This window comes from Seriola aureovittata, chromosome 10 (genome assembly GCF_021018895.1).
Source record: "Seriola aureovittata isolate HTS-2021-v1 ecotype China chromosome 10, ASM2101889v1, whole genome shotgun sequence".
Taxonomy (NCBI): Eukaryota; Metazoa; Chordata; class Actinopteri; order Carangiformes; family Carangidae; genus Seriola; species Seriola aureovittata.
In genome coordinates this window covers 8,328,790-8,356,343 of record NC_079373.1, presented here as the reverse complement: position 1 = coordinate 8,356,343, position 27,554 = coordinate 8,328,790, and the positions used below count along the sequence as shown (strand labels likewise).

General features: G+C 39.9%; 3 protein-coding genes across 3 annotated transcripts in view; 1 reads left to right on the top strand and 2 right to left on the bottom strand.

The window, feature by feature from the left end:
• The window catches only part of LOC130175780 (A disintegrin and metalloproteinase with thrombospondin motifs 20), a 116,589-nt gene extending 106,921 nt beyond the window's left edge, over positions 1-9,668 (bottom strand). Inside the window, exon 1 of the mRNA XM_056386322.1 lies at positions 9,607-9,668. Coding sequence (XP_056242297.1) covers positions 9,607-9,637 — 31 coding nt within the window. The 5' untranslated portion in view covers positions 9,638-9,668. The remainder of the gene's footprint in view (positions 1-9,606) is intronic.
• Positions 9,669-11,147: 1,479 nt separating this feature from the next.
• irak4 (interleukin-1 receptor-associated kinase 4) lies at positions 11,148-18,247 on the top strand. The gene is made up of 11 exons (XM_056386323.1): positions 11,148-11,549; positions 11,828-11,973; positions 12,795-12,968; positions 13,269-13,429; positions 13,514-13,578; positions 14,602-14,716; positions 14,807-14,916; positions 15,177-15,363; positions 15,906-15,968; positions 16,348-16,512; positions 17,931-18,247. The coding sequence occupies exons 1-11, from the start codon at positions 11,389-11,391 to the stop codon at positions 17,985-17,987; spliced, it is 1,404 nt and encodes a 467-aa protein (XP_056242298.1). The 5' UTR covers positions 11,148-11,388; the 3' UTR covers positions 17,988-18,247.
• A 2-nt stretch (positions 18,248-18,249) lies between these two features.
• twf1a (twinfilin actin-binding protein 1a) lies at positions 18,250-27,318 on the bottom strand. Its single transcript, XM_056386324.1, has 9 exons — positions 27,175-27,318; positions 25,579-25,659; positions 25,233-25,411; positions 23,848-23,943; positions 23,521-23,625; positions 21,309-21,434; positions 20,579-20,729; positions 20,320-20,441; positions 18,250-19,493 (listed from the first exon to the last, which is right to left on the bottom strand). Exons 1-9 carry the CDS (start codon positions 27,197-27,199, stop codon positions 19,326-19,328), a joined length of 1,053 nt encoding a protein of 350 aa, XP_056242299.1. The 5' UTR covers positions 27,200-27,318; the 3' UTR covers positions 18,250-19,325.
• Between the last annotated feature and the right edge of the window lie 236 nt (positions 27,319-27,554).

Below are 27,554 nucleotides of genomic sequence, written 5' to 3'. Positions count from 1 at the left end.
AAATGAGAAGCCTATTTTTGTCCTCCTCTGCATGAAATCAGAGGCCCCTTATTTAAAAGATTACTAAAAAATTCAAGTGATAAATCTGCCACATGATCACTGTAAACTGCTCTGTGCAATGCCATATCGGAAAGCCTGATATGTGGGACAGAGTTTAGCAAAGAGTCATTTGTCCTGGTGGTCCAAGATGTCTGCTTGAAACATTGACTTATCTGGAGCCCGATCTCACTCAATCTCCCTTGCTCCCTCCCTCCCTCTCTTGCTCCTCTTCTGGCTGTAAGAGATGAGGTGCAGCAAAAAGTAGGTGACCAGTGCATTACAGAGAGCAAACAGTGTTATCCAGCCTCCTTCAGACATGGCGGCATGCGTCTCTGATAGCATCGGTGCTCTATCAATGACAGACGGGGTGTGGCATGGTGAATTCAAGCAAGGCTTTGGGATCTATGTGAGTGTGTGTGTACATGTGTGTCTGTTTTGATGGGTGTGGGGCAGCTGGTGCTGGGATGTAGGGGGATCTGCTGCACAAACACTCAAGGTGATCTGTCAGGAATGGAATGGAAATGACCGGCCATAACCTTAGTTTACCTATACTTAGGAATTTTTGTGAATGGAACCAGAAAGTTACTGTTGAAACAGTGTCTGCAAACAACTGCAAAACCCCACACTATAACACTGTTTTAAAGAATATCAGTGTATTATAAAGATTTATGATACATTTACAGACATTGCTATTTGCAGGAATGCACAGAAAACATTTTGAAGGGAATTAAAACACAAGATTTTATTTAAATTTATGACAGTAATTCTTAGATTATGAACAACAAAAGATTGATTGAAACTACATTCAGCTTTAATGTAAACGTCTTTGCTACATTATTATCAATATATCCCACAGAAACAAGGCTACTGTGTAAGGCATTGTCGAGTCTGCGTATATTGTTAAAAACGTTTGCCGATCAGTCGACTCCGGACACGATTTGCTTCTCACCCGACAACTGTCATAATGATAATCTCAGGCCTGTAATCTGTGGGACTCAGTTTCCCAACAGTGCCACAGTCTGTACACGCAGCTCTCTCCATGGACTCGGCCTGACACTCGTCCTCAGCGAGCACTTCTGCCTCGGCTTTTGATCTACTCTTCAATTACACCGACTAGAAATCATCTCCACATCCCAAAGATGGTGATTGAAGTTAAAAGGATTCACACTGATAATTTACCGTCTTACTCTGCTATGTTAGGCAGCCACATTTCAGAAAGCTGAGTTTTAAGGGAGTTTGTTATTTTTGATCCTTTAATCTATAATTGCAGATGTATTTATTTTCCGGTTAATTTCCATGCCCTACAGTAGTAACTGCACTGGGATGCATACAGGCAGAGCTGTTTTGGTTTATGATGACACCCTCAGATTTACATGACAGCTAAGTACTCGGAAATGGGGCCTCTGTTCTGAACATCCACAAGCCTTCTTTTACGTGACAGGTTTTTCCAAAAGGTGCAAAGGTGAAGCATGAATGACTTGAAATCTATTGGGTTCAACATACAGACATACACACAACTCATCACAGGATTAGCACCTTTGTAGGTATTGTATAAGGATTATGAAACATGGTTTCCATTTTCAATTTTAAAGGAAGAATTATTCTCTTTTTGCAGTTTTTTCCATCATGTTTTGTCATGTTTTTAGGTGAACCAGAAGTTATATTACATTACATTTACTAATTTGGCAGACACTTTTATCCAAAGTGACGAACAAGTAAGCTACAGTGTAGTAGGAAACCTTGGTATAAATACTAAGTACTACATCTATTTAATAGGAGCCAGGAGATCAAGTAAAGAAGAGCACCGAAAGTGCATAGTAAGTGCTATTTAAGCATGTTAGGGTGTTAAAGGTGTTAGGAGATGAGGTGCTCTCAGAAGAGATGAGTTTTGAAGATGGATGCTCTGATAGCATTTGGTAGTTTGAACCACAGATGTACACAGACAAACAGTCTGGACTTTGATTGTCTTGTGTGCAGGGCAATGGCAATGCCAGACGACATTCCTTGGAGGAACGCAGTGGCCGGGAAGGAGCATAAGGCTGTATGATTTAGTCCAAGTAGATAGAAGTTACTCTAAAGGTAAACATTAGTGACTTGAATTGGATTCGGGCAGCCACGGGTAGCCAGTACAAGTCAATGAGTAGCGGAGTGACATGTGCCCTTTTGGGGGAAGACCAGACAGGCTGCCGCATTCTGGACCATCAAACCAAGGGTTTCACTGTGCGTGAAGGGCCTTTTAAAAGGCTTTGAGAAATCTGGCCATGTCTTGACACAATTTCCTTTTTTCGGGTTTCACAAATCTTTGTCAGCTCATACTTGAGAGTTATACCACTTGTGTTTTGATTAAAATGTCAGGAAGAATAGACTTCCCATATGACATGATGGGGGGAAGCGTTAACAGAAGACCATTTATTTCCATACCCCTCACACACAAAACCATCCTGTCCACCATTGTTGTGTTGTTTAATCCATAGACTAAGTCTGTGGTGGATGTGCTCAATCCTCCATATCATCCACAGCCACCACTATTCTGAGCTGGTCTTATTTATAGTCCACTAAACATCGCCACCAACAGTTTTCACTATGGATAAAGGATAAATCCATGGGATTAGGATGAATCAGCATTTTAGGTGTGCTTTATACGAACTTGCTGGGCGTTAACTCCAGTGTGATCAGTGCACAAGACAAAGGGTTTGGTTTTAGGACATTGGGATGGATGAATCACACTCACAATCGTCACTACGATGAATAGAAACTCAATTTTTAAGCTTCTGAGGAGTAATTATGAGATTTATGGCTTGACCACAAAGAGAACATGATCTTGGGCTGCTGAGGAGCTCTGACTCAGATAATTATATTTTTTTGTATAGCTTTTTAATTATTACAGTGGATTAAACAAGTTTTAACAGAGAATGTAATTGAAAGGGAGTATACAGGGTAATTCTATCACCACCATCTGATTTAACTCTTACGAATGAACCCAAAAAGACTATTCCACACTGTATTTGTGTTACATATCATTAAAGAGCACATAGGCAAAGCTTACCAAAAAGTTACAGTGTATGTGTATGTTACAGTGTGTGGTCGACAACCTCATCCATCAACGTGTCCTAACAGGTTTTCAAGAAAAAGTGAAGAACAAATAAGGTGGAGAATTGTTTTATAGTTTGAAGAATAAACCACCTGTGGCGGTCTTTTGTCATTTTTTGAGCCGAGCATATTCTCAAGACCTCAAAGCTGAGGTCTAGACCTGCTTTGAAGTTTCAGAGAAGCTTATTGTGAGAGATCGGAGCAACCACTCTAATCCGCCTTGGGTTATTTATCCAACTAAAGACAGGTATTTTCAAGAGTATTACAGGATGACAATACGAGGGGAAAAACCTAGAAAAGAGAGATCAGAAAACCTTAAACAAATTAGGAATTTGTAAACCATTAAAAAATCTGCTTTTGTATGTAAAGACCTCAGCAGATTAGTGTCCCAGCCCACCTGCAGTTAAAACCCTTTTCACATCTTTAAACAACTCAAAGAAAAGTTCCTCCCAAGTGTTTTGGCATTCCTCACGGAAACTTGCATGGGACAAGTAAGAATGAAAGGAGACCAACTCAGATGTCAGAGACTTGACCCTTGACTCTTCGCTGGCCATGGGCAACCAATAAGTGTCTGTCACTGTCAAAGCCAAAACCTGTAATCTTTCCTTTCAGGATCGAGGGATAAATTCAACAACAAGCCTGATGTTTTTCTTCCACTCATCTGCGTATTGACGTTACTACTTGCTGGTTAATATCAGGGGAATGTTGGCAATTGCAGCACATGTGTTGCTGGTCTCTTTGTGGCTGTGAAGCTATGGATTAGCACTGACGAGCGTTGGATTACAGGGTCCCTGCTGGGATGTCAAAGGGCCACGCTGGCTCTTTTCACTTCTGCCCTCAGTGGAGCAAAGCATCAGTGGCAGGGGTTACCTACCATCAATGATTTGCTTCAAGAAGATCAGAAGGCCTTTTCAGCATTCAGGGTCACTATTGACCTGCATCAGCCCCCCATTCCCATGAATTACGCCCCAGTTATATTTTGGCAAGCCCACACAAAAGGATCCCCCGTTGAAATCTGGATCCAAACAATGGAGGTTATAGGCTCAGCAAGAGCCACTGTGCACTCTAGAGCTGTGACCACAGGGAAGTGAGGCATTGTGTACATACAATACAAAGTGGCAGCTCTTATTATAAAACAGATACAAGTTTGTAGCAGAAACACTAAAAAGTATGAAGGATGGAAACTACGAAAAATGTAAATAAAACTATCATTTATTACAGTAAACAAAAATTTTACTTGGTTGGGAATTGCAAAATGAGCCATTATCTATCATTCATTATATGTTCCTTTTTGGCTAAATACTGTTTGGGAAGCAAGCCAAGAAAGCTGTGTCGAAATCTGGACGAGAAGTTTGATGAACTTTAAAATAGGAAAGTTGATGAAAAAGCAGATGAACATAACAACAGAAATAGTCAATATGAGGACGCGCAGCAAGCTAACGCTAGCCACTGAAGATAGTGGGACCCGGGCCAACACGGAGAAAGACGAGAGGATCATTTCCAAACTGTCCATTGACGTATCATAGATCCACATGACCAGACAATTTAACAAATCTGAAGGTCACTTAAAAATACGCAAACCAGAACTGGAATCCACATCCATTGTCATCAAAGAAAATGAAGCACTTAGGATAAAACTGGACATTTCAGGAAACAGGTTGAAATAAGCTTAGTTTAACACGTAAACCCGAAAAAGCTGAACATATGAACACCGCCATGTTTGTGGAAACAAGATTTTGGCAGCAGACACTTTTTTCATTCAACATATCATCATTCACCACAAATATGTTTGATTGACACTCTGGTCTATGGCACGTTTTAAACACTAAATGTTATGCTAAATGTTCATACAAGCACAGCTCACTGCAAAATAGTAGTTAATTTTTGATCAAATATTTCACGTCTGTTTTAAGACAAGTTAAAATTTAAGAGCAAATGTATCATTTCAATTCTGCTTTCATCCACTTTAAACTGTTTAAACACTTTATTCTGAATGAATGAATGAATGATGGTACTCTTATATTAAAATAGAGTAAAGCTTGTGTCCATGTGTCTTGCTGCGTTAAATTCAGGTGCTTGCTTGCATGGCTTTGCATTGCCTGACTCGTGGCTTTTTGCCAAATATCCCAGAATACACCTGGGTAACAAGTAGCCTTCGAGCAGTGGAGATGCCAAGGGACAGGGGAGGCTGTTCTTTTTTTTCTCATGCTGGTGCGCTCGGCTGGACAGATCATTTTGGGACTGCGGCCAGAGATTTCTGAGGAAATATGAGAGGGCAACCTCCTGCAATCAGGCAGTGTCGGTGACCACTCGAGTGCAACGCAACAGCGAGCTGCCACTCAAGACGCCGCCAGATCATTCCTTAGAAGTAGAGTGCTGATGAGCTGCGTGCGTGTGTGTGAGTGTGTGTGTGTGTGTGTGTGTGTGTGTGTGTGTTTCCTTAGCCCAGGAAAAACACGGAACAAGCAAACAGCTGCTACAGATATTTTCCTGGATGTGCTACAACCCACAGAAAAGAAATGAGGAAGCAATTAGAGCTTACTGTTCATAATACATTTTTAAACACAAAAATAACCTTTAATTTCTGGTTGACTGGAGTCACATTGCCTCACATTATATGAGCCCTTGTCATTCGTACAAAATAATTTGTTTTCTAAGATTGTCACTATTTCATTTTTATGTGATTTCATGTTTGATCCATATTCGCGTATCCAGGTTTCTGTAAACATCTGTTAAGACTGACCACATTAGTCAATCATGAGTTGCAGGCCACTACTGCCCTCTATGTGTTGCACAGGTAACTACACTGTCCTCTATGGATTCTCATTTGAGCAAAATTAGCATTATTAAGCCATACTGCAGTGTGGTAGGGCGCTTAAATGCAACCATAAAAGGTCTGAAATCGTAGCAATAAAAACACATTCCTTTACAAAAGCTAATAAAATGCTGTGCGCTTCCAGGGGGTTTCCCCTTAAAAACTACATTAAACTTGTTCAACAGTGTTCCAGTTTGAGAGGAGGCACCCCGCAGTGAACTCTCAATGTCCATCAGTGGCACACTGCTAAAGCCTTGTATGGACAGGCAGTGGGCATACAGACATACATTGAAGCTCCTCTATTCGACCCTGATGCTGTGCCCATACCCCCTGTTGCTCCCCTCTGTCTCACCAAGCGGGTCCTCCCATTCATTTGGCTCATTTGAATTCCAACATGGGAGACCTCTGATGAGCCGGGTGAACTGTTACACTACACGACGAGACTGCTAATTAATCACAGCGACTGTACACATGGCCTCTGTGGTGTTGACTTATGAACAGAAATCTGACAATCTTTATCTAATGAGATGCATGCACCTGTCTACAGGCTGTAAATGCTGAAAGCAAAGCGTGCAGAAATACATCAGAGGGCTGGATTGCACTGCCATCTTATTGTGGGTATACGTATTATTACATAGGAGTTCAGCTTGAAAAGCTGTATGCACAGAGCAGAGACAGTAACAAACACAAAGCTTTTTTGCTAGCAGCCCCCATATTTCATTTCTCATCAGTATCCTCCATAGTTTTTAACTGTACTCAGGCCCCCCTTGAAAATAACAATGGCACTGACTTGATTAAAGAAAGGTTTTCTGAGAGATAATTCAGAAAGCAAAAATGCTAACCAGAAATTTATGGTATTTCCAAAATCTATAATTTTTTTTTACCTGTTGACATTTTAACTATGTTTAATAGTTGTTATGTTTCCAAACCTCTCAGCTTGATTTGTACCATGTGTACAAAAAATATTAAGAATAATGCATCTATATTGATGTCATTTTTCATTGTATTGCATTTTCATGCATAATAACAATTTTCTATTTTCCTTGTGTTGTACAAAATGTGCAAAGATGTGTAACCAATAGTGTCATCACTTGTTAAATGAACTGGGTTTTTGAAAGATTGCCAGAAAAACAGGCTTAGCTATGTGACACAACTGTAACGATAATCGATGAGAGGTACAGACTGGGGCGAATAGCTTCCCTATCTCACCGACTACCAGCTCTCATCTCATCTGTCCTTGTTAACCATGGAGGTTTCCTGGACATTAAATGACTTCCTGTGATCACTTCCTCCACCTGCAGAGTTTCTCCTCGGTGATTTAAGCCACTCTGGCACTTCTCCCGCCTCTGTCCTTGTTCCCAAACAGCAGGGGACCTCCCTTTCTGCCCTTGGGACTTCCGTCCCTCCTTCATTTCTTCCCTCACTCCCTGATCCCCTCGCCTTCCTCCTCTCTTCCTCTCTCATCGTCATTGTGTGCCCTGTTCTCTTGGCTTACCCTTTTTTCACTTTAATGCTTTGCTCTTTCGTCTTTCTGACTGTCCTGCTTTCTCTCTCTCTTGTTCTTTTTCTACACTCACACACACACTCTCTTCTCCCTCCCTCCCTCCCTCCCTCCCTCCTCTTCCACATCATCTCACCCCATCTCCCAGTTCACCACTGCAGAGCCCAGAGTCTGGCCTCGCTTCCTCTGTCTGCGTGTGAACTGTGTGTGCAGTGTTGGGATCCTGCCACTAAGGTTACAGGAGGCATGCAGGAGATGATTAAGCACTTCAAAAGATGCACAGGTGTGAGGACTATCCCACACCAGCAGATGCAATGACACACACACACACACACACACACACTGCATTAATCTGAGAGCTCCACAGCTTGTGTTTGCGGTCCCAGCCAAATGTGGAGCTCCTTTGATGGTCCCTCAGGCACCAGGCAAGATCTTGACATTACAAATATTACACCTAAATGCTCATCACCTCGGGCAGTCTCACACACACACACACACACACACACACACACACACACACACCTACACACACACACACACACACACACACACACACACACACACAGAAGAACAAAGGTGCAGATACACTGCAACCAAGCACACACAATCATTACCTCATTTTTTCTCTCATTCCTCATCCACCATTGTTGTAGAACATTTAAACTGTTTTTAATTTTCTTTTCTTTTTATTGTTTGTAATCCATTGAGTCCTGTCTTGTAAAGCACTTTGTAACTGGGTTTTGAAAGGTGCTATACAAATACGGTTTATTAATGTCATTATTCTCATGAAGTCACACAGATACATACCTATTTAAAAATACATCCATCTACATATATATACATGCACATACACACACACACACACACACACACAAAAACAAACAACTGCTGGAAAATAACCATTGAGCTTATAAATTCAGGAGTATGTGTTTGTGAAAGCCGGCATGAAACATCAGGAATAAAGGGAATACACACTCTTGGCCGCCACAATTGGAGTAATGGCTCTCATTATGCTTTTCCATACAAAATAACTTAATTGCAGTTTGTTTACACATGTGGTAAGGCTCCCTCTCATGTACTTCAGACCATGTGCATGCATTGTCGCAAGATATAAAATAGTCTATTAAAGAAAAAAATGGTCTCTCTTGGTTTATGACTCACGAGAGCCTTACAAAAGAGCTTTTATTGTGAAGACTATCTTGCTTGCTGTCATCCACCTAACCCAGAAACATAATAAACCGCATGCGTGTGACAGTGCACTCTCTCTCGGCTTGGATCGTGTGTGTCGTTTTCATGAGCATAAACTGAAATGATGCTCAGCTGTGAAAAAACATATAAAACTCACTTGTCATCGTCAGCACTCATCAAAATCAAATGTGACATTAAAGGATTGTTTTTGCGTGTGTTGTGGGCGATGTCAGTTGCTGCTGCATTAGTAAAGTCCATATGCTTTGGGTATGTGTTTCCACAAAACTTCAAAAAGCAATCGCACATACCAATATTGTTAAAGGTTTTCATTGGTTTTTAATTAAATTCTGAAATTCTGTTGTGTAGCCTCACAGTTTCAGATGACTTTGGGTAGTTTTAACTGAGCTGCACTTTAGTACAGTCGCTAGCAGCTGTCGAATTCCTTGTCTTGTTTCCTCTGTCTGTTTGGTTTTAGTATTTGATTTTCGTTGTGACTTCCCTCAAATAAAATGTTTTTGCATGCTTTGCCTTAAAGTATCATATCCTTGACACACACACACACGCGCACACACACACACCTTACAAATCATCACCTCACATATCTAGCGAGACAGCCAAGCGCTCCAGTCCACATGGAACTGATCACAGTTCAACAAACACAGTGCAAATAGCAACTCACACACCATAAACAGATCAAATATTGCTAGCACACATAGAAAACAAATGGTACTCTCAGCACTTTAGACCAAATGCTTCACTTCATTCGCCAGTTTGCCAGAGGTGTGTGACACAGGTTCGGCTTAATGAGGTTGTTTGTTTCATGCAGTTTTAAAGTTTGAAAGAGGAGAATAAGTTTGGAGATGGCTCTTTCTTCTCTGATATGTTTGATGTACTTCTCCAGCATGGCCAGTGGTTTTAGCTGAACCAGCTGACCTGCACAGTGAGTAAACGTTCAGTTTTCTCCAGTTCTTACCTTCTTCTCTGCAGCAAGCAGTGCCATTCATGAATCCAAGTCCATGGGGGTAAAAACAGATACAGGTACTGCCAACAGAAAGAGAGTGAGAGAGTCAAATGATGAGAGTGTAAAAATAATTAAAAGTATAATAATCCACAAAAAAATGCTTAAAACAAGGATGGTATCTGCTATTGCTCTAAAATCAGGTCTTTAGTTATTTAACAAAACACTTGGTCTTATGTTCTACATAGAAATGACCAAAAATAAGTCTATAGCCATACTATCAGTTCAGTGGCTGTGTCAGAAATCCCTTCACTGCCGTATCGTGCGCTATATTCACCTCCAATCATTTCATTGGAATGTCAGAATACTGAGTTTGAAATTCATCAAATATATAGTGCCCCTCAATGCAATTTTATTGATACCCAGAACTCTGCCAGTCTAGAGCTCCACAGCTGTCAGTGATGATGCAAAATGGAAATGAACTGACCTGCCTTCAACTCTGGTATTTAATATGTCGAGCAGATGAATGGGAGCTTATTCCTGTAGGTATGAGTTCACTATCCTGTGAATAGCCATCCCAGAAGATATTAATATTAATACCCATGGTTTTGGTATGAGATGTTTAACAAGCACACACGGCTGCAGTGTTCACATACTTTGTCTAGGCAGTCATAAAAGTGCATATTGGGCCTTTTAAGACTGAGAAAGTAGAGTGAGAATGTTTGTATTTCATTTTATATTTAGATATATTTATATTTATAGAGAGATAGATCCCTATGGGACACTGACACGTATAGATATAGAGATACCATAGGGATCTCTATATCTATAAGTGTTGGTGTTACATAAATATTCAAGGAGGGATATAAAAAATAAAACTATAAAAACTAAATAAATAATCAAGTGCTAATATGCATAGAAAATGCTATTTATCACATTGATTCAACAAATTAATACAATTCAAATTTAACCATGCTTCATTTAGTCATGTTTTTTTGGTTATGTCCCTGTGAGCAGAATAATACATAGCCTGTTAATTCGAATATTATTTCATTTTCATTCATTTATTCAGGGCCAGCGCACATTAATCATCATTACTGTAAATGTGCCAGTGTTAGCCCGCTAGCGAATTTGCAGTCCTCAGGCGAAATGTTCTTTGAAACCTAATGGAAATACAAGTCATGACCATGCACGCAAGGTTGATAGAGAAATTATAGGGGGAGGATTAAAATCACTGATCACATTACATTTAAGTAAAAAAGGAAAGTCATTCTATAAAAATAAAATAAAAATCATATTCCCATACAATATTCATAAACTCAGTGGCTCCAAAGAGTGAAGTCTCTTTGTTGTCCACAGGAGGGCGCCGTGATATTATGAACCTATAAACAATCACAGAGGGCGATGTGTGTTTCCATCGCCTTCTGTTCCTCATTCTCTGACAACTACCGTGAAACCACATTGACGGTGTGATTAAAGTGTTAAACAAACCGATATCCAAATATTTCACAGTAGAGACTGACCTTTTTCTACTTCCTACTCTTACTGCCTTTTATTTCCGCATTGTAGGTGGAGACTCTTGTGGGACAGACCTGCTGTGTTACATTGGGGAAGTTGCACAATTTCGGAAAGACACATTTCAATGGTGTGTGAGCGAAATATTCGTGTTTCCGCATTTATGGATGCAGTTCCTGAAAGGATAATACACATCTGTAGCGGCTCTGTAAGTTGTACAGCATGTCAGTGTAACTGTCAGATAAACTGTACACTCGAGTGTCGCCAGTAACTTCTCGTAAAATGAGTAATTCAGTAACTTCGGCTACTTACATTCGCAACCTCAGTTACAGTTTACGTCGCAGGTTGTCGGATTTTTTGGACCCTCAAGACAAGTGGAAAGATGTTATTGTCTCGATACGGAAGCCGAGTGGGGAGCCGAGGTACTCACTGCATAATGTGAGGTACGTTTTTATAGGCCTAGCAGGTAACAGAAAAACTGATGTAGCCACTGAATCGCTGTCAGAGTAGGCCTAGAGTGCTTTAACCGTATCTATCTATCTATCTATCTATCTATCTATCTATCTATCTATCTATCTATCTATCTATCTATCTATCTATCCATCCATCCATCCATCCATCTATCTATCTATCTATCTATCTATCTATCTATCTATCTATCTATCTATCTATCTATCTATCTATCTATCTATCTATCTATCTATCTATCTATCTATCTCAGGAGGTTTGAAGGCCTTGTTGCACAGGGGAGGAGTCCCACAGTTGAGCTGCTGAATGACTGGGGGACCACCAACAGTACAGTGGGTGAACTTGTGGACATTTTGAAGCATCTCAAGTTACTGGCTGCTGCTAGTGTCCTGTTACCTGGTATGATTTTCAAAACCACCTTTTATCACAGACTGCATAATAAGCCTATTTCACTAATCTACAGTCACTGGTAATCATATGTATTATTAAACAGCATCATCCAATTCTTGAAAAACCTTTTTCAGTGTCCCAGGTTTAAAAAAAAAAATTGGTCAGAAAATTAGATACATCATTCTAAATCCTTCAGTACATAAACTTGCCCAGACTTGGATAATGAGGTGCCAAACTATAACAACAGGGGACAGTTAAAGCAAAGATGTTGCTAGAGCGTAACCACGACTAATGTCAATAATTTTAATAAGTTCCAGTGGAAAAACAATGGAAAAAAATGCAGATCCTGACCAGCATATATCGAATTTAATAATGAATTTTATTTTTGTTCCATACCAGTGGCCTTTCTGTATGGGATTGCATGGCATACAATAATAATACCACATGCTTTCAGCATTTGACATTTGTGTTCTAAAGAAAGTCAAGTGAGTGCTGCACATCCTATGCATGTTCTAAAACAGATGAAAAAAGGAAATGTTTTATATATGCACATAATATAAATCTACAACATAAAAGCCACTATACAGCACATTTGTTTTTGTGTGTTGTCTAATCTTGAAGTCTTTCACAAAATTTATGGTTTTAATTATATTAGAATGTCTCTCCACTGAGTATATTGAAGACAGTATAAAACAGACTTTATGTTTACGTTCATTATGTATTTCTTTCAGCTCGCAAAATGGATGTGGATTGTGTAAACAATAAAAAATATGCTTTTGATTTGTGTATCATATTTTTATGTTTTTTTGTTTTTTTTTAACCACACACAGTGGAAGAGGCCCCCTCAGTGGCAGAGGCAGAGGCACAGCCAGTCTCTCCAGTAGTAGAAAGAGAAAGTGAGCTTCCGACCAGGCTCCTGACAGAGAGCGAGACACAGCCGCCGCCTGTCAGCTACACTCTGCAGCCACAGACTCTACAGGAGAGTGGTGAACCAAGACAAACAGGTGGCTGCACCTTCAAATCACAGTTAATCCACACATCGATATGATTTTTTTGGCTGTGTTAACACAGTGCATTTGTAATCTGTACATGAGACAAGGTTGGGAAGCGTATGGCATTAAACAACAGTCATAGTCAGTTGAAAACCTTAACATCAGTTTGAATTGTTTAAGCATGTTAATTGAAATATCATATTCCCCTTTTAAAAAAAAATATATGATTTTACATAAATGGCCAGCAGGTGGCAGGAGTGGGGCCTTAACCACAGAAGTTAACATGACAGTTTTGTGTGTGCCCCTCATCAGGTTTCTCCAGTTTTATGTACAATGACCTGATGGAGATTACCGGCAACTTTGATGACCGTCCCATGTCAGACGGAGGCAGCAGACTTGGAGAGGGAGGCTTTGGCACTGTATACAAAGGTCTCCTGAATGACACACCTGTTGCAGTGAAAAAGCTCAATCCAGTGAGTGAAAATATTTTTCATACCAAGCTCAAACCTTTGTAGATAATCTGTGTAAATCACAACGCGAAATATGATCTCGTTTAGATGGAGGACGTTTCACCGGACGAGCTGCATGTTCAGTTCTATCAAGAGATCCAAACTCTGAAAGTGTAAGTTTCGTCTTCTGTCTATATCCTTGTTAATCAGTTTGATTTAAAGTGACTCACAGACACCTCATAAACACGACATTTTATTAGCTAGAGGAGACAAGCTGTTTCTGAAGCAGAGATCTTACTCATAGTAATGGAACTTGAGAGAGTGAAAGGATTAATAGTTTTGGGAAAAGCGTCATGAGTCATGCATCAAATACACTAGTCTCAGATTTAATGGATGCTTATACCCAATCATTCTCATTACTATGATTAATTAGAAAGTAAATGTTTGATACAGATTTCTTTTTGTGTGATTGGTAGAGTTTTGTACAGATCACATCTGCGGTACATTGTGCATTGACACTGAGAAATCTACATGTATTAAAGGAATAGTTGAAGATTTTGGGAAACACTTTTAAAGCGAGAATATGTAGCTTTCACAAATCAGTCAACTCAGCGGTTTTGCTGCTACAGCTGTACACGGTCTGGTATGACCAGTGGCTCACAGTGGCATGGTGATATTGCTGTCACTGACATTAAGTCAGATCACTCTTTTTTTCCACTTGCAACCGTTGCAACAGGTTGTAGCATTTAGCATTATCCCATGTCACTTGTGTGCCAATATTGGTCACTATTCAGTAAATCTACACGGGGAAACAGCCAGCCTGCCTCTGTCCACAGGTAACAAAATCCATCTAGTAGCACCACTAAATTTTTTTTTTTGTAAGGATCAAACAAAAGAAGTAAAACATGTTAATTAGTGACCTTTAGACGTGCTGCTGGGAAGATTTTGTTACCTTAAATGGACCGTCCCAGCTGTTTTCCCTTGTTTCCAGTCTTTATGCTAAGCTAAGCTAACTGTCTCTTGGCTGCAGTTACATATGTAGCATGCAGGCATGAGAGTGGTATCAATTTTGTCATCTAACTCTCAGCACAGAAAGCAAATAAGCACATTTCCCAAAATGTATAACTATTTCTTTCCACCCAACCTGCTGCAGGTTAGCATAATGACTCATATATTCATAACTGTTTGTTCCACAGGTTGAAACATGAGAACCTGGTTGACATGGTTGGATTTTCCTGTGATGGGCAGCACCCATGTTTGGTGTATGCCTTTATGGCCAATGGTTCTTTGCTAGACCGGCTGGCTTGCTTGGTAAACACCATCTACACTCTACCTACTTTACTCTTCTAGTACATGAGCTTTCACACCGATAGTTCAGCTGTATGTTTTCTGTCCTTTCAGGATGATAGTCCTCCACTGTCCTGGAGACAGAGGTGCTTGATAGCTGAGGGGACAGCACGAGGCCTGGAGTATCTGCACAGCAACCATCATATCCACAGAGATGTTAAAAGGTACATTAAGTGATGTCTTTCCTCTTTTTCAGTGCCCTGTAAATGATCTTTTCTTAAGGGAATAGTTAGACATTTTGGTAAACACTCTCATTCACTTTGTTGCAGAAAGTTAGATGAGAAGATTGATACCACTTTCACGTATGACACTAAAGCTAGTTAGGCTAATTAGCCTAGCTTAGCATAAAGACTGAAAACAGTTTTGTCGCAGATTAAACAGAGTTAAACACAAATTGCTCATAGTGTTTTTTTTTTCCTGTTAGTGCAAATATCCTGTTAGATGAAAAACTTGTGGCAAAGATCTCAGACTTCGGACTGACGAGAGCGTCGGCCAAACGGACGTCAACAACCATGATGACGGAGAGGATTGTGGGCACCCGTGCATACATGGCACCCGAGGCCCTCAGAGGAGAGATCACACCAAAATCCGATGTCTTCAGCTTTGGAGTGGTGGGTTTTCTGCAGACACACACACACGCACACCGGACACATACACGCGCGCACACACACACACATAGATAGGGATATTATGTCAGGAAAGGAGAAACTGCCAGTGTAATGTAAATATATAGAAGACAGCTCAGCAGAGTGCAAAGTTCTCCTAAACTACTGACACACACATAATTGCAGAACACAAACATTAAAGTATACATTTCTTCCCATTTGTGAAAATAGAGCTCTGTTTTATGTATCATCTGTCATTATTTTATACAAAAAATTTTAAATCAGTTTAAGGGCACAGCTGTACCACAGTAGTAGCTATAAATATAAAACCCATTATCCATTGTTTGACATTGGCTGAATGATTTATAGGGTCAGCACTGTATAAAACTGCCTGACCTTCAGTATAGTACAGTACAGCTTATATGACTTGTTGGGACAGCTGTGGAAACACTGCAGTGTCTGTGGAGGTACTTGGCACATGGCGAGGTAATAAAGGTTTTCTGTCGTCCAGAGCCATGTGATTAACTCCATCTCTCTGACATCTACAGGTGTTGCTAGAAATATTGTCTGGACTCCCGCCAGCCTGTGAAAACCGGGAGCCACAATTCTTGGTAAGCAGCACAAAAGAAGCTTTCACTGTGCGGCGATCAAGTAACAGTTTGCGCTTACATCTTATTAAAGACTTAGCATCTAATTAGTAAGGGAGCGTTATCAGTTAGTAGTCATTAAAGGGTAACTGAAACGCATTCGAACCCAAGTTTCATCTGTGCTGAGCGTACACTGAGCAACTTAAAACTGCTGTTCAGACGGTGATACACAAATCCATTTCTTGCACTGTGTATAAAATGGACAAACCAAGAACCTTCAGCATGATGAAAGCAATAATCCTAATTTGAAATCTACGCAACATTTTCTTCAAATTATGGCTTTTAAAGTTTACCGCTGCCCTCGGTCACCTGTTGTGGGATTTTCCCTCCCTCGCTCCCCCAGATGGAGTTTACGTATGACATAGATGACGAAGACGAGGAGCTGACTCTGGAGGCCTTTCTGGACAAAAAGATGGGAGACTGGGAGCTGAGCCAGGTGGAGACTACTTACTCTTTGGCTTGTAACTGCCTCCATGACAGGAAAAACAGACGGCCAGTCATCAAACAGGTACAGTGAGGAAAGACACTGCTGCTGTGTTGGCATTCGCACCACTTTCAGTACATCACTTTGAGCATGATACCATTAAGCAATTCATTCTTCATAATGCAGTGCTCAAATGCTGATATGTACGTTGCTGTAATCTTTCCTCCTGTGCATAATAGCCATGAATCGATCCTTGCCGTGCACACATCTAATGTAAGAGATGGGGGACAGAGTTCAAGTGGGTGTGTTTTCTGTCATAGAGAGGAGCAAGACTTGATAATAATTCAAACGGGAATAACATGCCTAACTAACACTTATTATAACTTGTTTTCCTACTGCACTGAAGCTTTAGTGATGTCCCTCACTTTGGATTAAAGCGTCTGCTAACTGACTAAATGTGAATGTAAAGAACAGCATGCACTTTAAAAACACTCTTTGCTTAAAGGAGTTTATAGTGTTGCACTAATGAAAAGTGAAGTCGGGATGCTTGTTTCATCATCAATTTGGAAAATTTACACAAATTGTCAGATGCAGCCCTACAGATCAGATATCGGAAAGGTGTGGTGGGAGGGGGTTTCATATGCTGTTTGACCATCTGACGAGCTCTTCATTTGTAAAGCATGCAGACTCATTTACAGCAACTGATGAGTCTTTCAGAAATGTGAAAAATGTGAACCTAGTGTTTAAGAGCGCCTGAATCTGTGGTCAAAAAAAAAAAAAAACATTTGTCCTTTGGTCTTTTTATGAAGGGATCAAACTACAAATATCAATAAAGTGACATTATTATTCAGACTTAAGCATCTGTGGTGAAGGTCTTTGTATATTCTTCAGGACACAAAGAATAGTAACAGGATGAAGTCACAGCCACGTTAGCTGCTCTTGAAGGCTGTACTTAGTCACAGTGTTGCTTTGAGCTAAATGCTAACCTCAGCGTTCTAACATGCTCATAATGACAATGCCAACATGCTGGTGGTTAACAGTTCATGTAAATGTTTACCATGGCTTACCAAGGCTCATGGGAATGTCATTAGTCTCACTGTTATTTGGACATATTTTGATCTGATGATGTTGCTGGAGCAAAAGTTGTAAGAATGCCTCCTCTGTGGATCATTGTCTGAAACGTGTCATGGCACTCCAAGCTGTTCACATTCAGCTTGGACCAAAAGTAGTGAACTTCTCAAAATAATTATAATGCCATCCATGCAGCCGCACCTATAGTGTGGCAGAAAGAAAATAAATAAATTTGCTGTGGAAAAAACAGTTAAACACTGAAGGAACTGACACACAAAAATATTACATGGGATTTGCTGTAGCCTTGATTAAATTAAATGTTTTTCTGTATTTAATGTAAGGTTCTATTTTGTATATGTAAATGACAAAATACACAAGTTCATGTATTTTTATTTGTAGACTGTCTGTCTTATTAATGTCTGTCTTCACAGGTCCTGTCCGAACTTAAAGGGGTTGTCAAAAGCATATCAGTGGATTTTCGGGCATAGCATCCCAGAGAGGAAACAAGATATCTACGCCTGCTCCAATCAATGCACAGACTGATTGAATATATTTCTGTCAGATAAATTAATGTTGCTTGTTGACTGTGACTAGCCAAAAGGTATTTTTTAGATCAATATCTCTTTCTTTTACATTATTTTAGATGATTTACTATATTTTTGCTAAGAAGCATGTAGCTCAGGTTTTAGTGTTTCTACCATGTATTTATTGTGAATACAGTAAAAGGAATAAAATGATTCAAACAAAATATGTGATTTAAATATTTTATTTTTCTTCTTTTAAAAGAAAGATTTGTAAGAAAACATAAGACCAAACATGATTTTCTTTTCTATTATAATGACACTGTATGAATATAAAGGGATTATCCCTTCGAACATGAGGTGAGCTTAGTAGTTTGCCTAATATTAATCAGCAGACCAGTGGATGTGGCAACATTTTGATCAAGGTACTTATAGAACTCCCTTTCCTATCCGGTTGCTTGGCTTTCCCTTTTGTACGGGAATCAGCAATGTTTGAGTAGCTTCCTCTTTGTGAAATCTGAGATGTATTGATGTAATATTTCTGGAAGCCCCTGTTCTTTCCACTGTGATCCTCACCGACACTGACAATCACCAGAACAGACCAGACTGTTTCTTAATCATAGAGCATCACACAGCTACAATATGTACATTTACAGCACTTGCATAGAAAAATAAGTTTCTCAGCAGATGATTTTTTTTTTTCATGTAAACCACAGTTATATCAAAAAAGAAGGAAATTTTCCAATATAAAATGCACTGTTAAAATGAATCAAGAGACACAAGTGGGATCATTATATCTTTTCTGCTTTGGAGCACCTCATTGTGCAAACAGTAGGAGACAAATGTAGAACACATGAAACATGGAAACATTAATGGACACGGACTTAAGGAATGCAAGTTAAGAATTCTAGCATGTGAACTCAAAATGGGGAAATTTCATCATATTGGCGCAAGTTCACAGTCGCACTAACATTTGAGTTGGCAACGATGTAAAAACCTCAAGTTTGACTTGTTTGGGCGTCTTTGAATCACTGTAAATTCATTTTTGTGAATGTACTAACATACATAAATACGCTTCCATTTGGCGGGCTACAAATGGAAATTCTGAAGTGTGTCATTGCTCAGTTGTCCTTGGCGTGCATAGTTGGGTCTCTGGGTGACATGTGTGGGAATTTGAGGTTGTTGTCTTATTCTTTTAAACAAGCGTGTCAAATATGATCTCCCCCCCCCCCCCCCCATCACAGGAATGTTCCACTGTGGAACGTGCTCAGGGTGGAGGTGGTGGTCGGAAGCTGAGGTGTCTGTTTAATCTTCCTCCTCTCCCTCTGCGGGTGGCCGGGTGATGCGGCGGCCACCCCTCTTCCCTGCAGGGCCTTTGGGCTTGGCGAAGGCCTGCTTGTGTGCATGCTGCTTGGGATGCACCTCCTCATACATAAAATCACTGGTCAGTTCGTCCCCGTTTTCAATCTCCAACTGGAAAACACAAGAAAATTCGAGCAGATGAGCCACACAGCAAAACCAACCATCAACTCACACTCCAAAAGGAATATATCTACTTTTTTGGCAGTTATGGGATGTTTTTGATGTCCATCAGTTACAATTATCATTTCAAACTCCGTATGACCCATACTACTCACATAACCTCATGAATTTACTTGTCAAAAATCATTCTGGAAGCCCCTGAAAACTAAATCTCAAATCAACTTCAAACCACAAAGTTGTGATGTTTCTTTGTTATTTCATATTAGACATTTTTGTCTCTTGTCTGTGTTTTTCTCACTGGTTTGATGTGAGCAGGAAAAAAATTACACCATAGACTTTTGTGCATGAATAAACATTGAGCATATTTGAAGAAGTCACACTTCCCAGTAAATCAAATCTGATCAAACTACTTGTTTATAGAATGTCAGAAAACAGTTGAATAAATCCCCATAATGTGTTCAAATTGCTTGTTTTATTCAGTCAACAGTCTTTAACAAACAGATACTCAGTTCACTGTCATATATGACATACTGTATATGAAAAGCAACACATCTTCACATTTGAGAAGCTGGAACTAGTGAAGCCATTTTTTGCTTGAAAAATCACAACCTACTATCAAAATGATAACACACACACAGTCGTGACAATGCAGATTCCTTTTGCAGTGTTAACCTCTTAATAACTTACACCTGATGATTTCTTATTTTATCATGAATATTCAAAATTTTGGAGACATAGTCAAGATATAAATCCAAGTTTTCCAAAGTTTTTCCATGCTGTTCACCACATTCTCTTATTATGACAAAATGTTTCTTACCTTTTTCTCAATCTCAATGTGGAGATTGTTTTCCACCATGTCAACCAATGGATTTTTGCAGCTGGAATACAGCATCCTCTCTCGGATGCTACACTTGTACCCAGGCATAGAATAAATGAAGACTGCAAAAGCAAATAAGACAATGAGAGGAGTGGACACAAAGAACCATTCAGAGCAATGAAAAAAAAAAAAAAAAAACTGAACGGAAATGATATGGGATGTGTCAGCTGTGTATAATCACTTGTAGGAATCTACTCACCAGTGGACTCTAAGTAGTCGCCTTCATGGGAATGTTTGTAGAGGAAGAAGTGGTAACGTGCAGAATCTTTAGGGATTCTCATTGGCAGGTCTTTCAGCTCTGTTGGCTCAGTGTTGGACAATCGAATCAGCTCCTGTGCAGCGTCTACTTGCTGTTGAGAAATGCGAAAAAATTTATTTTATTTTTTAAAGTTACTAACAAGGTTGGTGGCGTGCACTCCTAATCACAAAAGTCCTTGCTTTGAATTCCAGAACAATTAGGGAAATCTGCGGTGCGGACAGTGAATAGCAAACCATATCCCTTTCATCTCAGGTGTGTCCGAGAAAAACATTTACTCAACAGTGGCTGGCGTGCTGCTCTGCAGTCAGCAGGAATACTTCAGTGGATAAATACAACATAACATGCTGCTGTCTTGAAAAGCTTTTAGGCTAACAAACAAAAAGGCAACTGAGACAAGGCCACGAGAGTGACACAATTATTCCTTTGTACTTTGCACTGATCTGATCTTGTGACATGAACCCTTTGAATTTCAATGAGAAGATTCGACACACAAAGGCTTTTTGGGCCAAACGAGCCATTGTGTCAGTCCGTAAACAACTCCTGACCAAAAAACATCTCCAAACAATACAAACACAAAAGGGCAGAGAATTGATTTGCTCATTCAAATTAGTGGCCTGTCAAAGGTTACCTTCTCACTAATGATTTCAATGATTTTCTCCTAGGAACTCACCAGTTGTACATAGTTAATTTTCTTGTCTCTAAAGCGTTCAAGTGCTGCAACAGCGTCTTTGTGAATAGGGAAAGCCACTCCCTGCAGAGTCTGCTGCTTGGTGTCCACACTGATGTCCGTCTGCACCTGATCACACCACAAACACAGACACACACACACACACAGACACACACACACACACACACACAAACCAGAAAAACATGAGGCACTTGACCTTTCTATTCTCCCACCATGGTCACTGTGATACACTGAGTTACAGCTATGGTAAATAGGTCGTTCATTAGGCTGATCAGTGCATTACTTCAAATAACACATGGTTAGTATTAATATAAATACACTCAAAAATAGAACATATTCTCTCTATATACACATTTATGCAGAAACATGCTCCAAAACAGAGAAAATGCGGTATATAGTACTGCAGTACAGTTTCTAACATGGTCTCGGCTTATCGTATTCACAAGACTGTGTCTATATACACACACACACACCCAGATGCTTCTATGACTACATTGTGTTGACATGCTTGTGACATTATGTCATCATGCTGACTATTCTAAGTTATAGATAGAACAAATGACTCCTCAATTCAGCTCTGGTCTTTAAATTCAATCATAGGAGGCAAAAAAACAATGTTCTTTCCAAGCATTAACAGGTTTCCACTGATGATTATAGTGTCCTAATGACTTGTGATTTACAATAAATGTTCTTTATTTTAGTTATCAGCAAATAAAAAGGCTTACAAGTGCAACAAGCAGCTTGAATGCTAGAGCATGATGATTACAGATGAGGTGGTTGTATCAGAAGTGACAAGGCGCCTCCATGAAAATCACAGAAAACTGGAAACGCTGGGGGATTACACTGATGGATTGCTTCTATTTTTAGAGCCTTGTTCCCACAAAATGAAATGCCGTGCAAACATGATTGAGCCTCCGATGTAGCTACCTCGCATACCAAAAAGGATTGTGGGTATTTTTTATCCATCTGCTTAGTAAAAAGGCAGGAAGTCTCCGAGGCACGGCAGTGATAAATATTTCAAAGCCTCTTTTTCATCCAGGCTGTACAGATTAATGGTATATTATCTTCCTTCAACAGCTGGTCAAGTGGGACGAGCACAAACCTCACTTCCCATTTGCTCTGCTGCTTTTAATTGACCGTACTTTGGAGAAGGACTGCACCACTCAAAGCATTTCCATATATGGTAAGAAAGACAGTTCTTGTTTATGTGGCAGACTGGGAGGGAAGCAATCAGAACAGGTTGTTTCTCTGAAAAGAACACAAGCCGATTTGGGTTTATTTTATAGGAAAGGTCCCTTAAAGTCTGAAAAGTGAAACTTCACACGCTGCTTTTTTAACTTTGCTGTTAACAGCCCTAAAGCCCTTCACGTAAGCAGGGTAAATACTGCCGGCGTCATTAGCAGCATGCAATGGATATCACATTACAGTATTTCTCTGATCTTATCACTGCAACCGACAAAGAATAGGTACAATGATACAGCTCGTGCTCCATGCAAAATCACTGCCAAGTACTTGGAGCTACAGAGCTCTTTCATTTGCATGTATCACTCAACATGGAAATAATAGACATGATCACTCATAAAAAGGGCTCTTCCTTAACTGCTTAGCTGCTCAGGCTGAGCAGGGTTTACACCTGTAAACAAAACTTTTTGTGGCGCTATGAGGGTGAGCTGGACAAGCCTAATAGAGTCATCCTTGCAAACATCCTGCTGCTCTAGTGTATCAGCATCTTTGCACTGTAGTCATACTGCCAGGCAAGCATATGCACACTTGCACTAGAGCTGACCTTGTGCTGTTTGGAAGGACTTCATTGATACTCCACACTGTTTCTGGTGGGATTTACAGCTCTCACACACACACACACATACACACATACACGGGAGATGTGATTAGGAGGAATACTGCTGTGAGCTGAGGGACGCTATTTTTCTCACCCACCAAAGCCTTAATGTGTTAGGGTGACATAGTGTCATCGCTTTTCAGAACTGAAACAGAGAAGAAGCCTAAACCACACCCACTTCCAGAGCACTTCAAGCCATACAGGCTGTCAACAGGTGATGCTATCTGTGTACACAATCACTGTGAAGTAAGCCATTCTGTCTTAAGATGATCTCAAACATGAGCAACGACCGAGAAATGAAATATCTGACACTTGTCTGAGTTTGTGTGTTTGCTTGTATGCGTGCATTTTTACCTCGTTTAGTTTAATCTGTCTCAGTTCCTCCTCTGCTGCAGTGAGGGGCAGGGGGGCCGCCTGCGAGGTCAGATATTTCTTGTATCCACTAAGATTCAAATCATCCTGCGGGCCAAATAAATAAATAAATAATCACAATGACATATCAAACAGCAATACAAGTTGATACACTAATACATTATTGCTCGTATCAGTTGACATAAACATATAAGAGTGAAGCTTAACTTGTTAAAAGTAAAGCTTCTGAAGCTTCTAAGTGATGCTTCGGTGCATAAAAGAGCTTTTCACATCATTTCAAGTATTTTTGTACAATTAATCCAAACCAACCTTTGCGGTGGCGAAAATCTCATCCTTGATGTGCCCGCCTCCAAACTCTTTCTTCAGTGTGGCTCTGGTAGCAGCGTATAACATTTTATGTCGCACCTGTTAGGAATATTAAAAAAATGCGTATTATTTAGAAAGCTTTAAAAAACAAACAAAAAAAGAAAACCTAAAGAAATATTTTCTGATGGCCTGTAATTTTGTTAATTTATCTTTTCCTTGGTTATGAGTGTTTATTCATGGTTTCTCGTCACAATAATGAAGAATATCAGAGGATGAAAATTCATGTTATAGGCCAGAACTTAACTGTAATTGTGCTTCATGGCTGCTTATACTCAAACACTTCATTGATTAAAAGGTGACCTGTCGAGTTTTCTTGTGAATAAACAAAGTTTTGGTTTACATTCAAAACACACTGAGTATCATTGAGGTGTAACAAATATGTTGCTTTGGCATTCCTATGTTTTTAAGTGTTAATGCCAATGGTAGATTGCAAAAACAAATAAAAAGGGTACACTCTCATAAAATGCTCCATTGCTTCATAGCACTACTAGTGGTGAAAACTCCACAGGGTACCTTTAAATACCCGCTGAAACATGTGATTTTAAGCTATATAAATACAGCTGACTTCACATGCCAAATCAAAAATTAGGCCTCACTTTGCCTGAACCAAATGAATGCAAAACAGTTAAGGCAGCAGCATGCAGTGGTTGTGAAATGATTTTGCAACTTCCAGACAAGCCTCGACCTGAAACTCTGCTTTGAGCTGGAGGACGGGAATGTTAAGCTCAGCTATGTCTCTCAGAAAGCGAATCTGAGCTCAGTTCCACCATGCAGTTAGAGCGCTACAACATCCTGCATGGCATTTTATTTTGGCACTGGCCTCTCGTTGCAACATTCCTCTTTCCACTGCCACAGAAACAACATTTGTATGTCTATTTGTCATGGCTATTTTGAATCGCTGTGAGTCCACATCACAAGTGGTTCATCAAGTTTCAGCGGAACCAAATAACAATGACTTGGGTGACATTGTATGAGTCAAGAACACACCAAAAACAAAACACACATTTCCATAACAAGGAACAACACAATGTGATAATCCTGTTTCACCTAAAAGCACTAAGAGGGTGAATTTTAAGTCAGAGCTGAGAAGATTAATGTGAGCGCCATGTTGTTTGGAAAACACCATAATTTACCTACATTTAGATTTCCAAAGGTCTGGTAAGAAATGATGAATGAACTGCTGCCAACAGTTATCCAGGTTTTTCAACAAGCATAAAAAGAACTGCTGCCTTGATGTGGTTAACCCCACCCAACTGACACTCACAGCAGAGGAGGGCAAATACTATGTAGCGTGGACAGCTATTCATTAAAGCCGGTAGTTTCCTTACAGTAGAGTGGTCTGGTGACCAGGCCAGGAAGATCCACTCGTAGCCCTGGTTGTTAGTGGAGTCCAGTCGGTACAGAACGTAGCAGGGCACGTCATCCTCCAGGAGTGGCAGCACTAAGGAATCATACTCCTGGTCCCACTTCTTTGATGCTTTCCTGGTGGCGCCCAGACTGAGCTGTTCTGGAAAGCAGATGTGTGCGACAAAAATGTCAACAGAGCATGGATTTGTTAGTCATGCTGACATTCTGATGTCAGCCTTAGCAAAGGTTTGGGTAGAAATATGATTTAAGACTTTTCTTGGCAGGGGAAGCTGTAAACAAACTCCGGGACTCTTGGACACTGCTTACCATCTTCAATGACGATCTTTAAGACTCGATATTGGTCTCCGCTCCTGGCATTGGCGAAGACATCCTTCACATCATTACCCGCTGAAAAAAAAAAAAAAAAAAACACACACAGAGAAGGGGTCAGTCTCTGTTTTAAACACATGCTTGCTAGACAGCAACGCACTCCTGCTAACATGGCCATTTTAAGCCCTGGCTCCTACATTTACACTGAAAAGCTTCATAAATCTCAATAACCTGTGAAAACAACCAGATGTTAGATATTATATAAAGTACATACAATTATCCTGTCATGTCAATTTAATAACATATAGCCCATTACCAAGTATCTCTCATATTTTGCCTTTAAACACACTCTAAGAAACTCCTTGTTCCTATATGTGGGAACAGCAGAAAAATTTTAATAAATAATATAATAATAAATCTTGTCTCCAATTCGCATTCAAACCAGCACCTTGACTATTTTAGCTGCAGTGACTCTGCAGTTTTTCCATTGTAACAACCCTGCAACAGCTGAGGAACAAGGTCAACAACAAATATATGTAAGACTGCAATATGATTACTAATTTCATTTTGATAATGCAGAAAGGTTGAACTGCAAAACTGTTTTCCATAACACAGACAGGAAAGTGTGATTAGAGACCAGAACACATTTATTGCACAGGGTTTTGTGCTTCAAGAACTGTTATTCACTTATTTTGCTACAGGTATAGTCTTGTCAGCTATAGACAGGTACTGAGTATATAAATGGAATATGGAATAGAATGGGCCCTGTATTAGGCTGTGCACAAATGTAAAAAAAAAAAAAAAAAAAAGATCAGGGTATTGAAAGATATAAAACCTTTAGTCTTCTTCAGAATAACTTGACTCATTTTGACAGTTGAGTAAAACACACACAGGCTCAAGTCATCTGATAATAAGTCTAATCAAAATCAAATGCACATGTATGATGATTTAAGACCAGTGTTGATCGGTGGCATGGAGTTAGTACGGACATTTACAATCGCTACATCTCCCTGTCTATTATTTACTCAGCTAAATTGCATACTGCCTTGCCCCAGGCTAAATAGAATTGTGGTTACAGACGTAAACAATTCTGCGGTGCTGCTGCCATATATAACAGGGCATCCCTCCCTACACTGAGATTTACTTTTATAATTACACACTCCAGGTAATACCAGTGCTATTCTCATATTTATAAAACGCGACCGGTTTGCCAGGCCAGCAGTTTGTTTAAATGAAGGCGTCGCCCATCCATTCAGAGGGCTACACTAACGTTACTGAATTTAAGCTCTATATAGCGCATAAAAGGCCTTTGTACAGTGAAAAGGGGACACAGCAGGTTTAGTTTAGCGGACCAGTAAACTGGCTAAAGACTCTGAGATTATCCTTCGTAGTCCTGAAAGTGCCCAAACAGGGCACCGCTGGTCACACACACATCACGGTAGCTCAGAGCTAGCTAGGAGTGGCTAGCTCACTTGACGCTAGCTTCTCGTTGCAATGAATTGTTGCAGGTACTTCAAGCTCGTCCGGGAATCACGCACTCGCACAACAAAACACATAAACACAGAGACACTGAAAGCAGACAAACGCATCTACCTTGAATGCCCGTTTGATGTGACATTGTGTCTGTCGTCGGATAAAGGGCTGATGCAGCTGATCAGGCGAAACCAGGGCAGAGAAGCAGGAAGTGGACTACATCGACAAGAGCCGCCCCAAATCCTTCGTCATCAACATCGAAATCACATGACTAATTTTCATTTGGATTATATCCATAAAAGTCAAGTGTTAAAAACGAAACCCTCTTTTTGTACTTCTAAAAATGAAGCAGAGTCTTATATTAGATCATTATCAATCTGATGTAAAAGAAAAACTGTGAAATCTTAAATTACAAATGTAGCAAATTAATATAATTTTACTTAATATATATATATATAAATTATATTAATTTGTATATATACATATATACACACAATTTG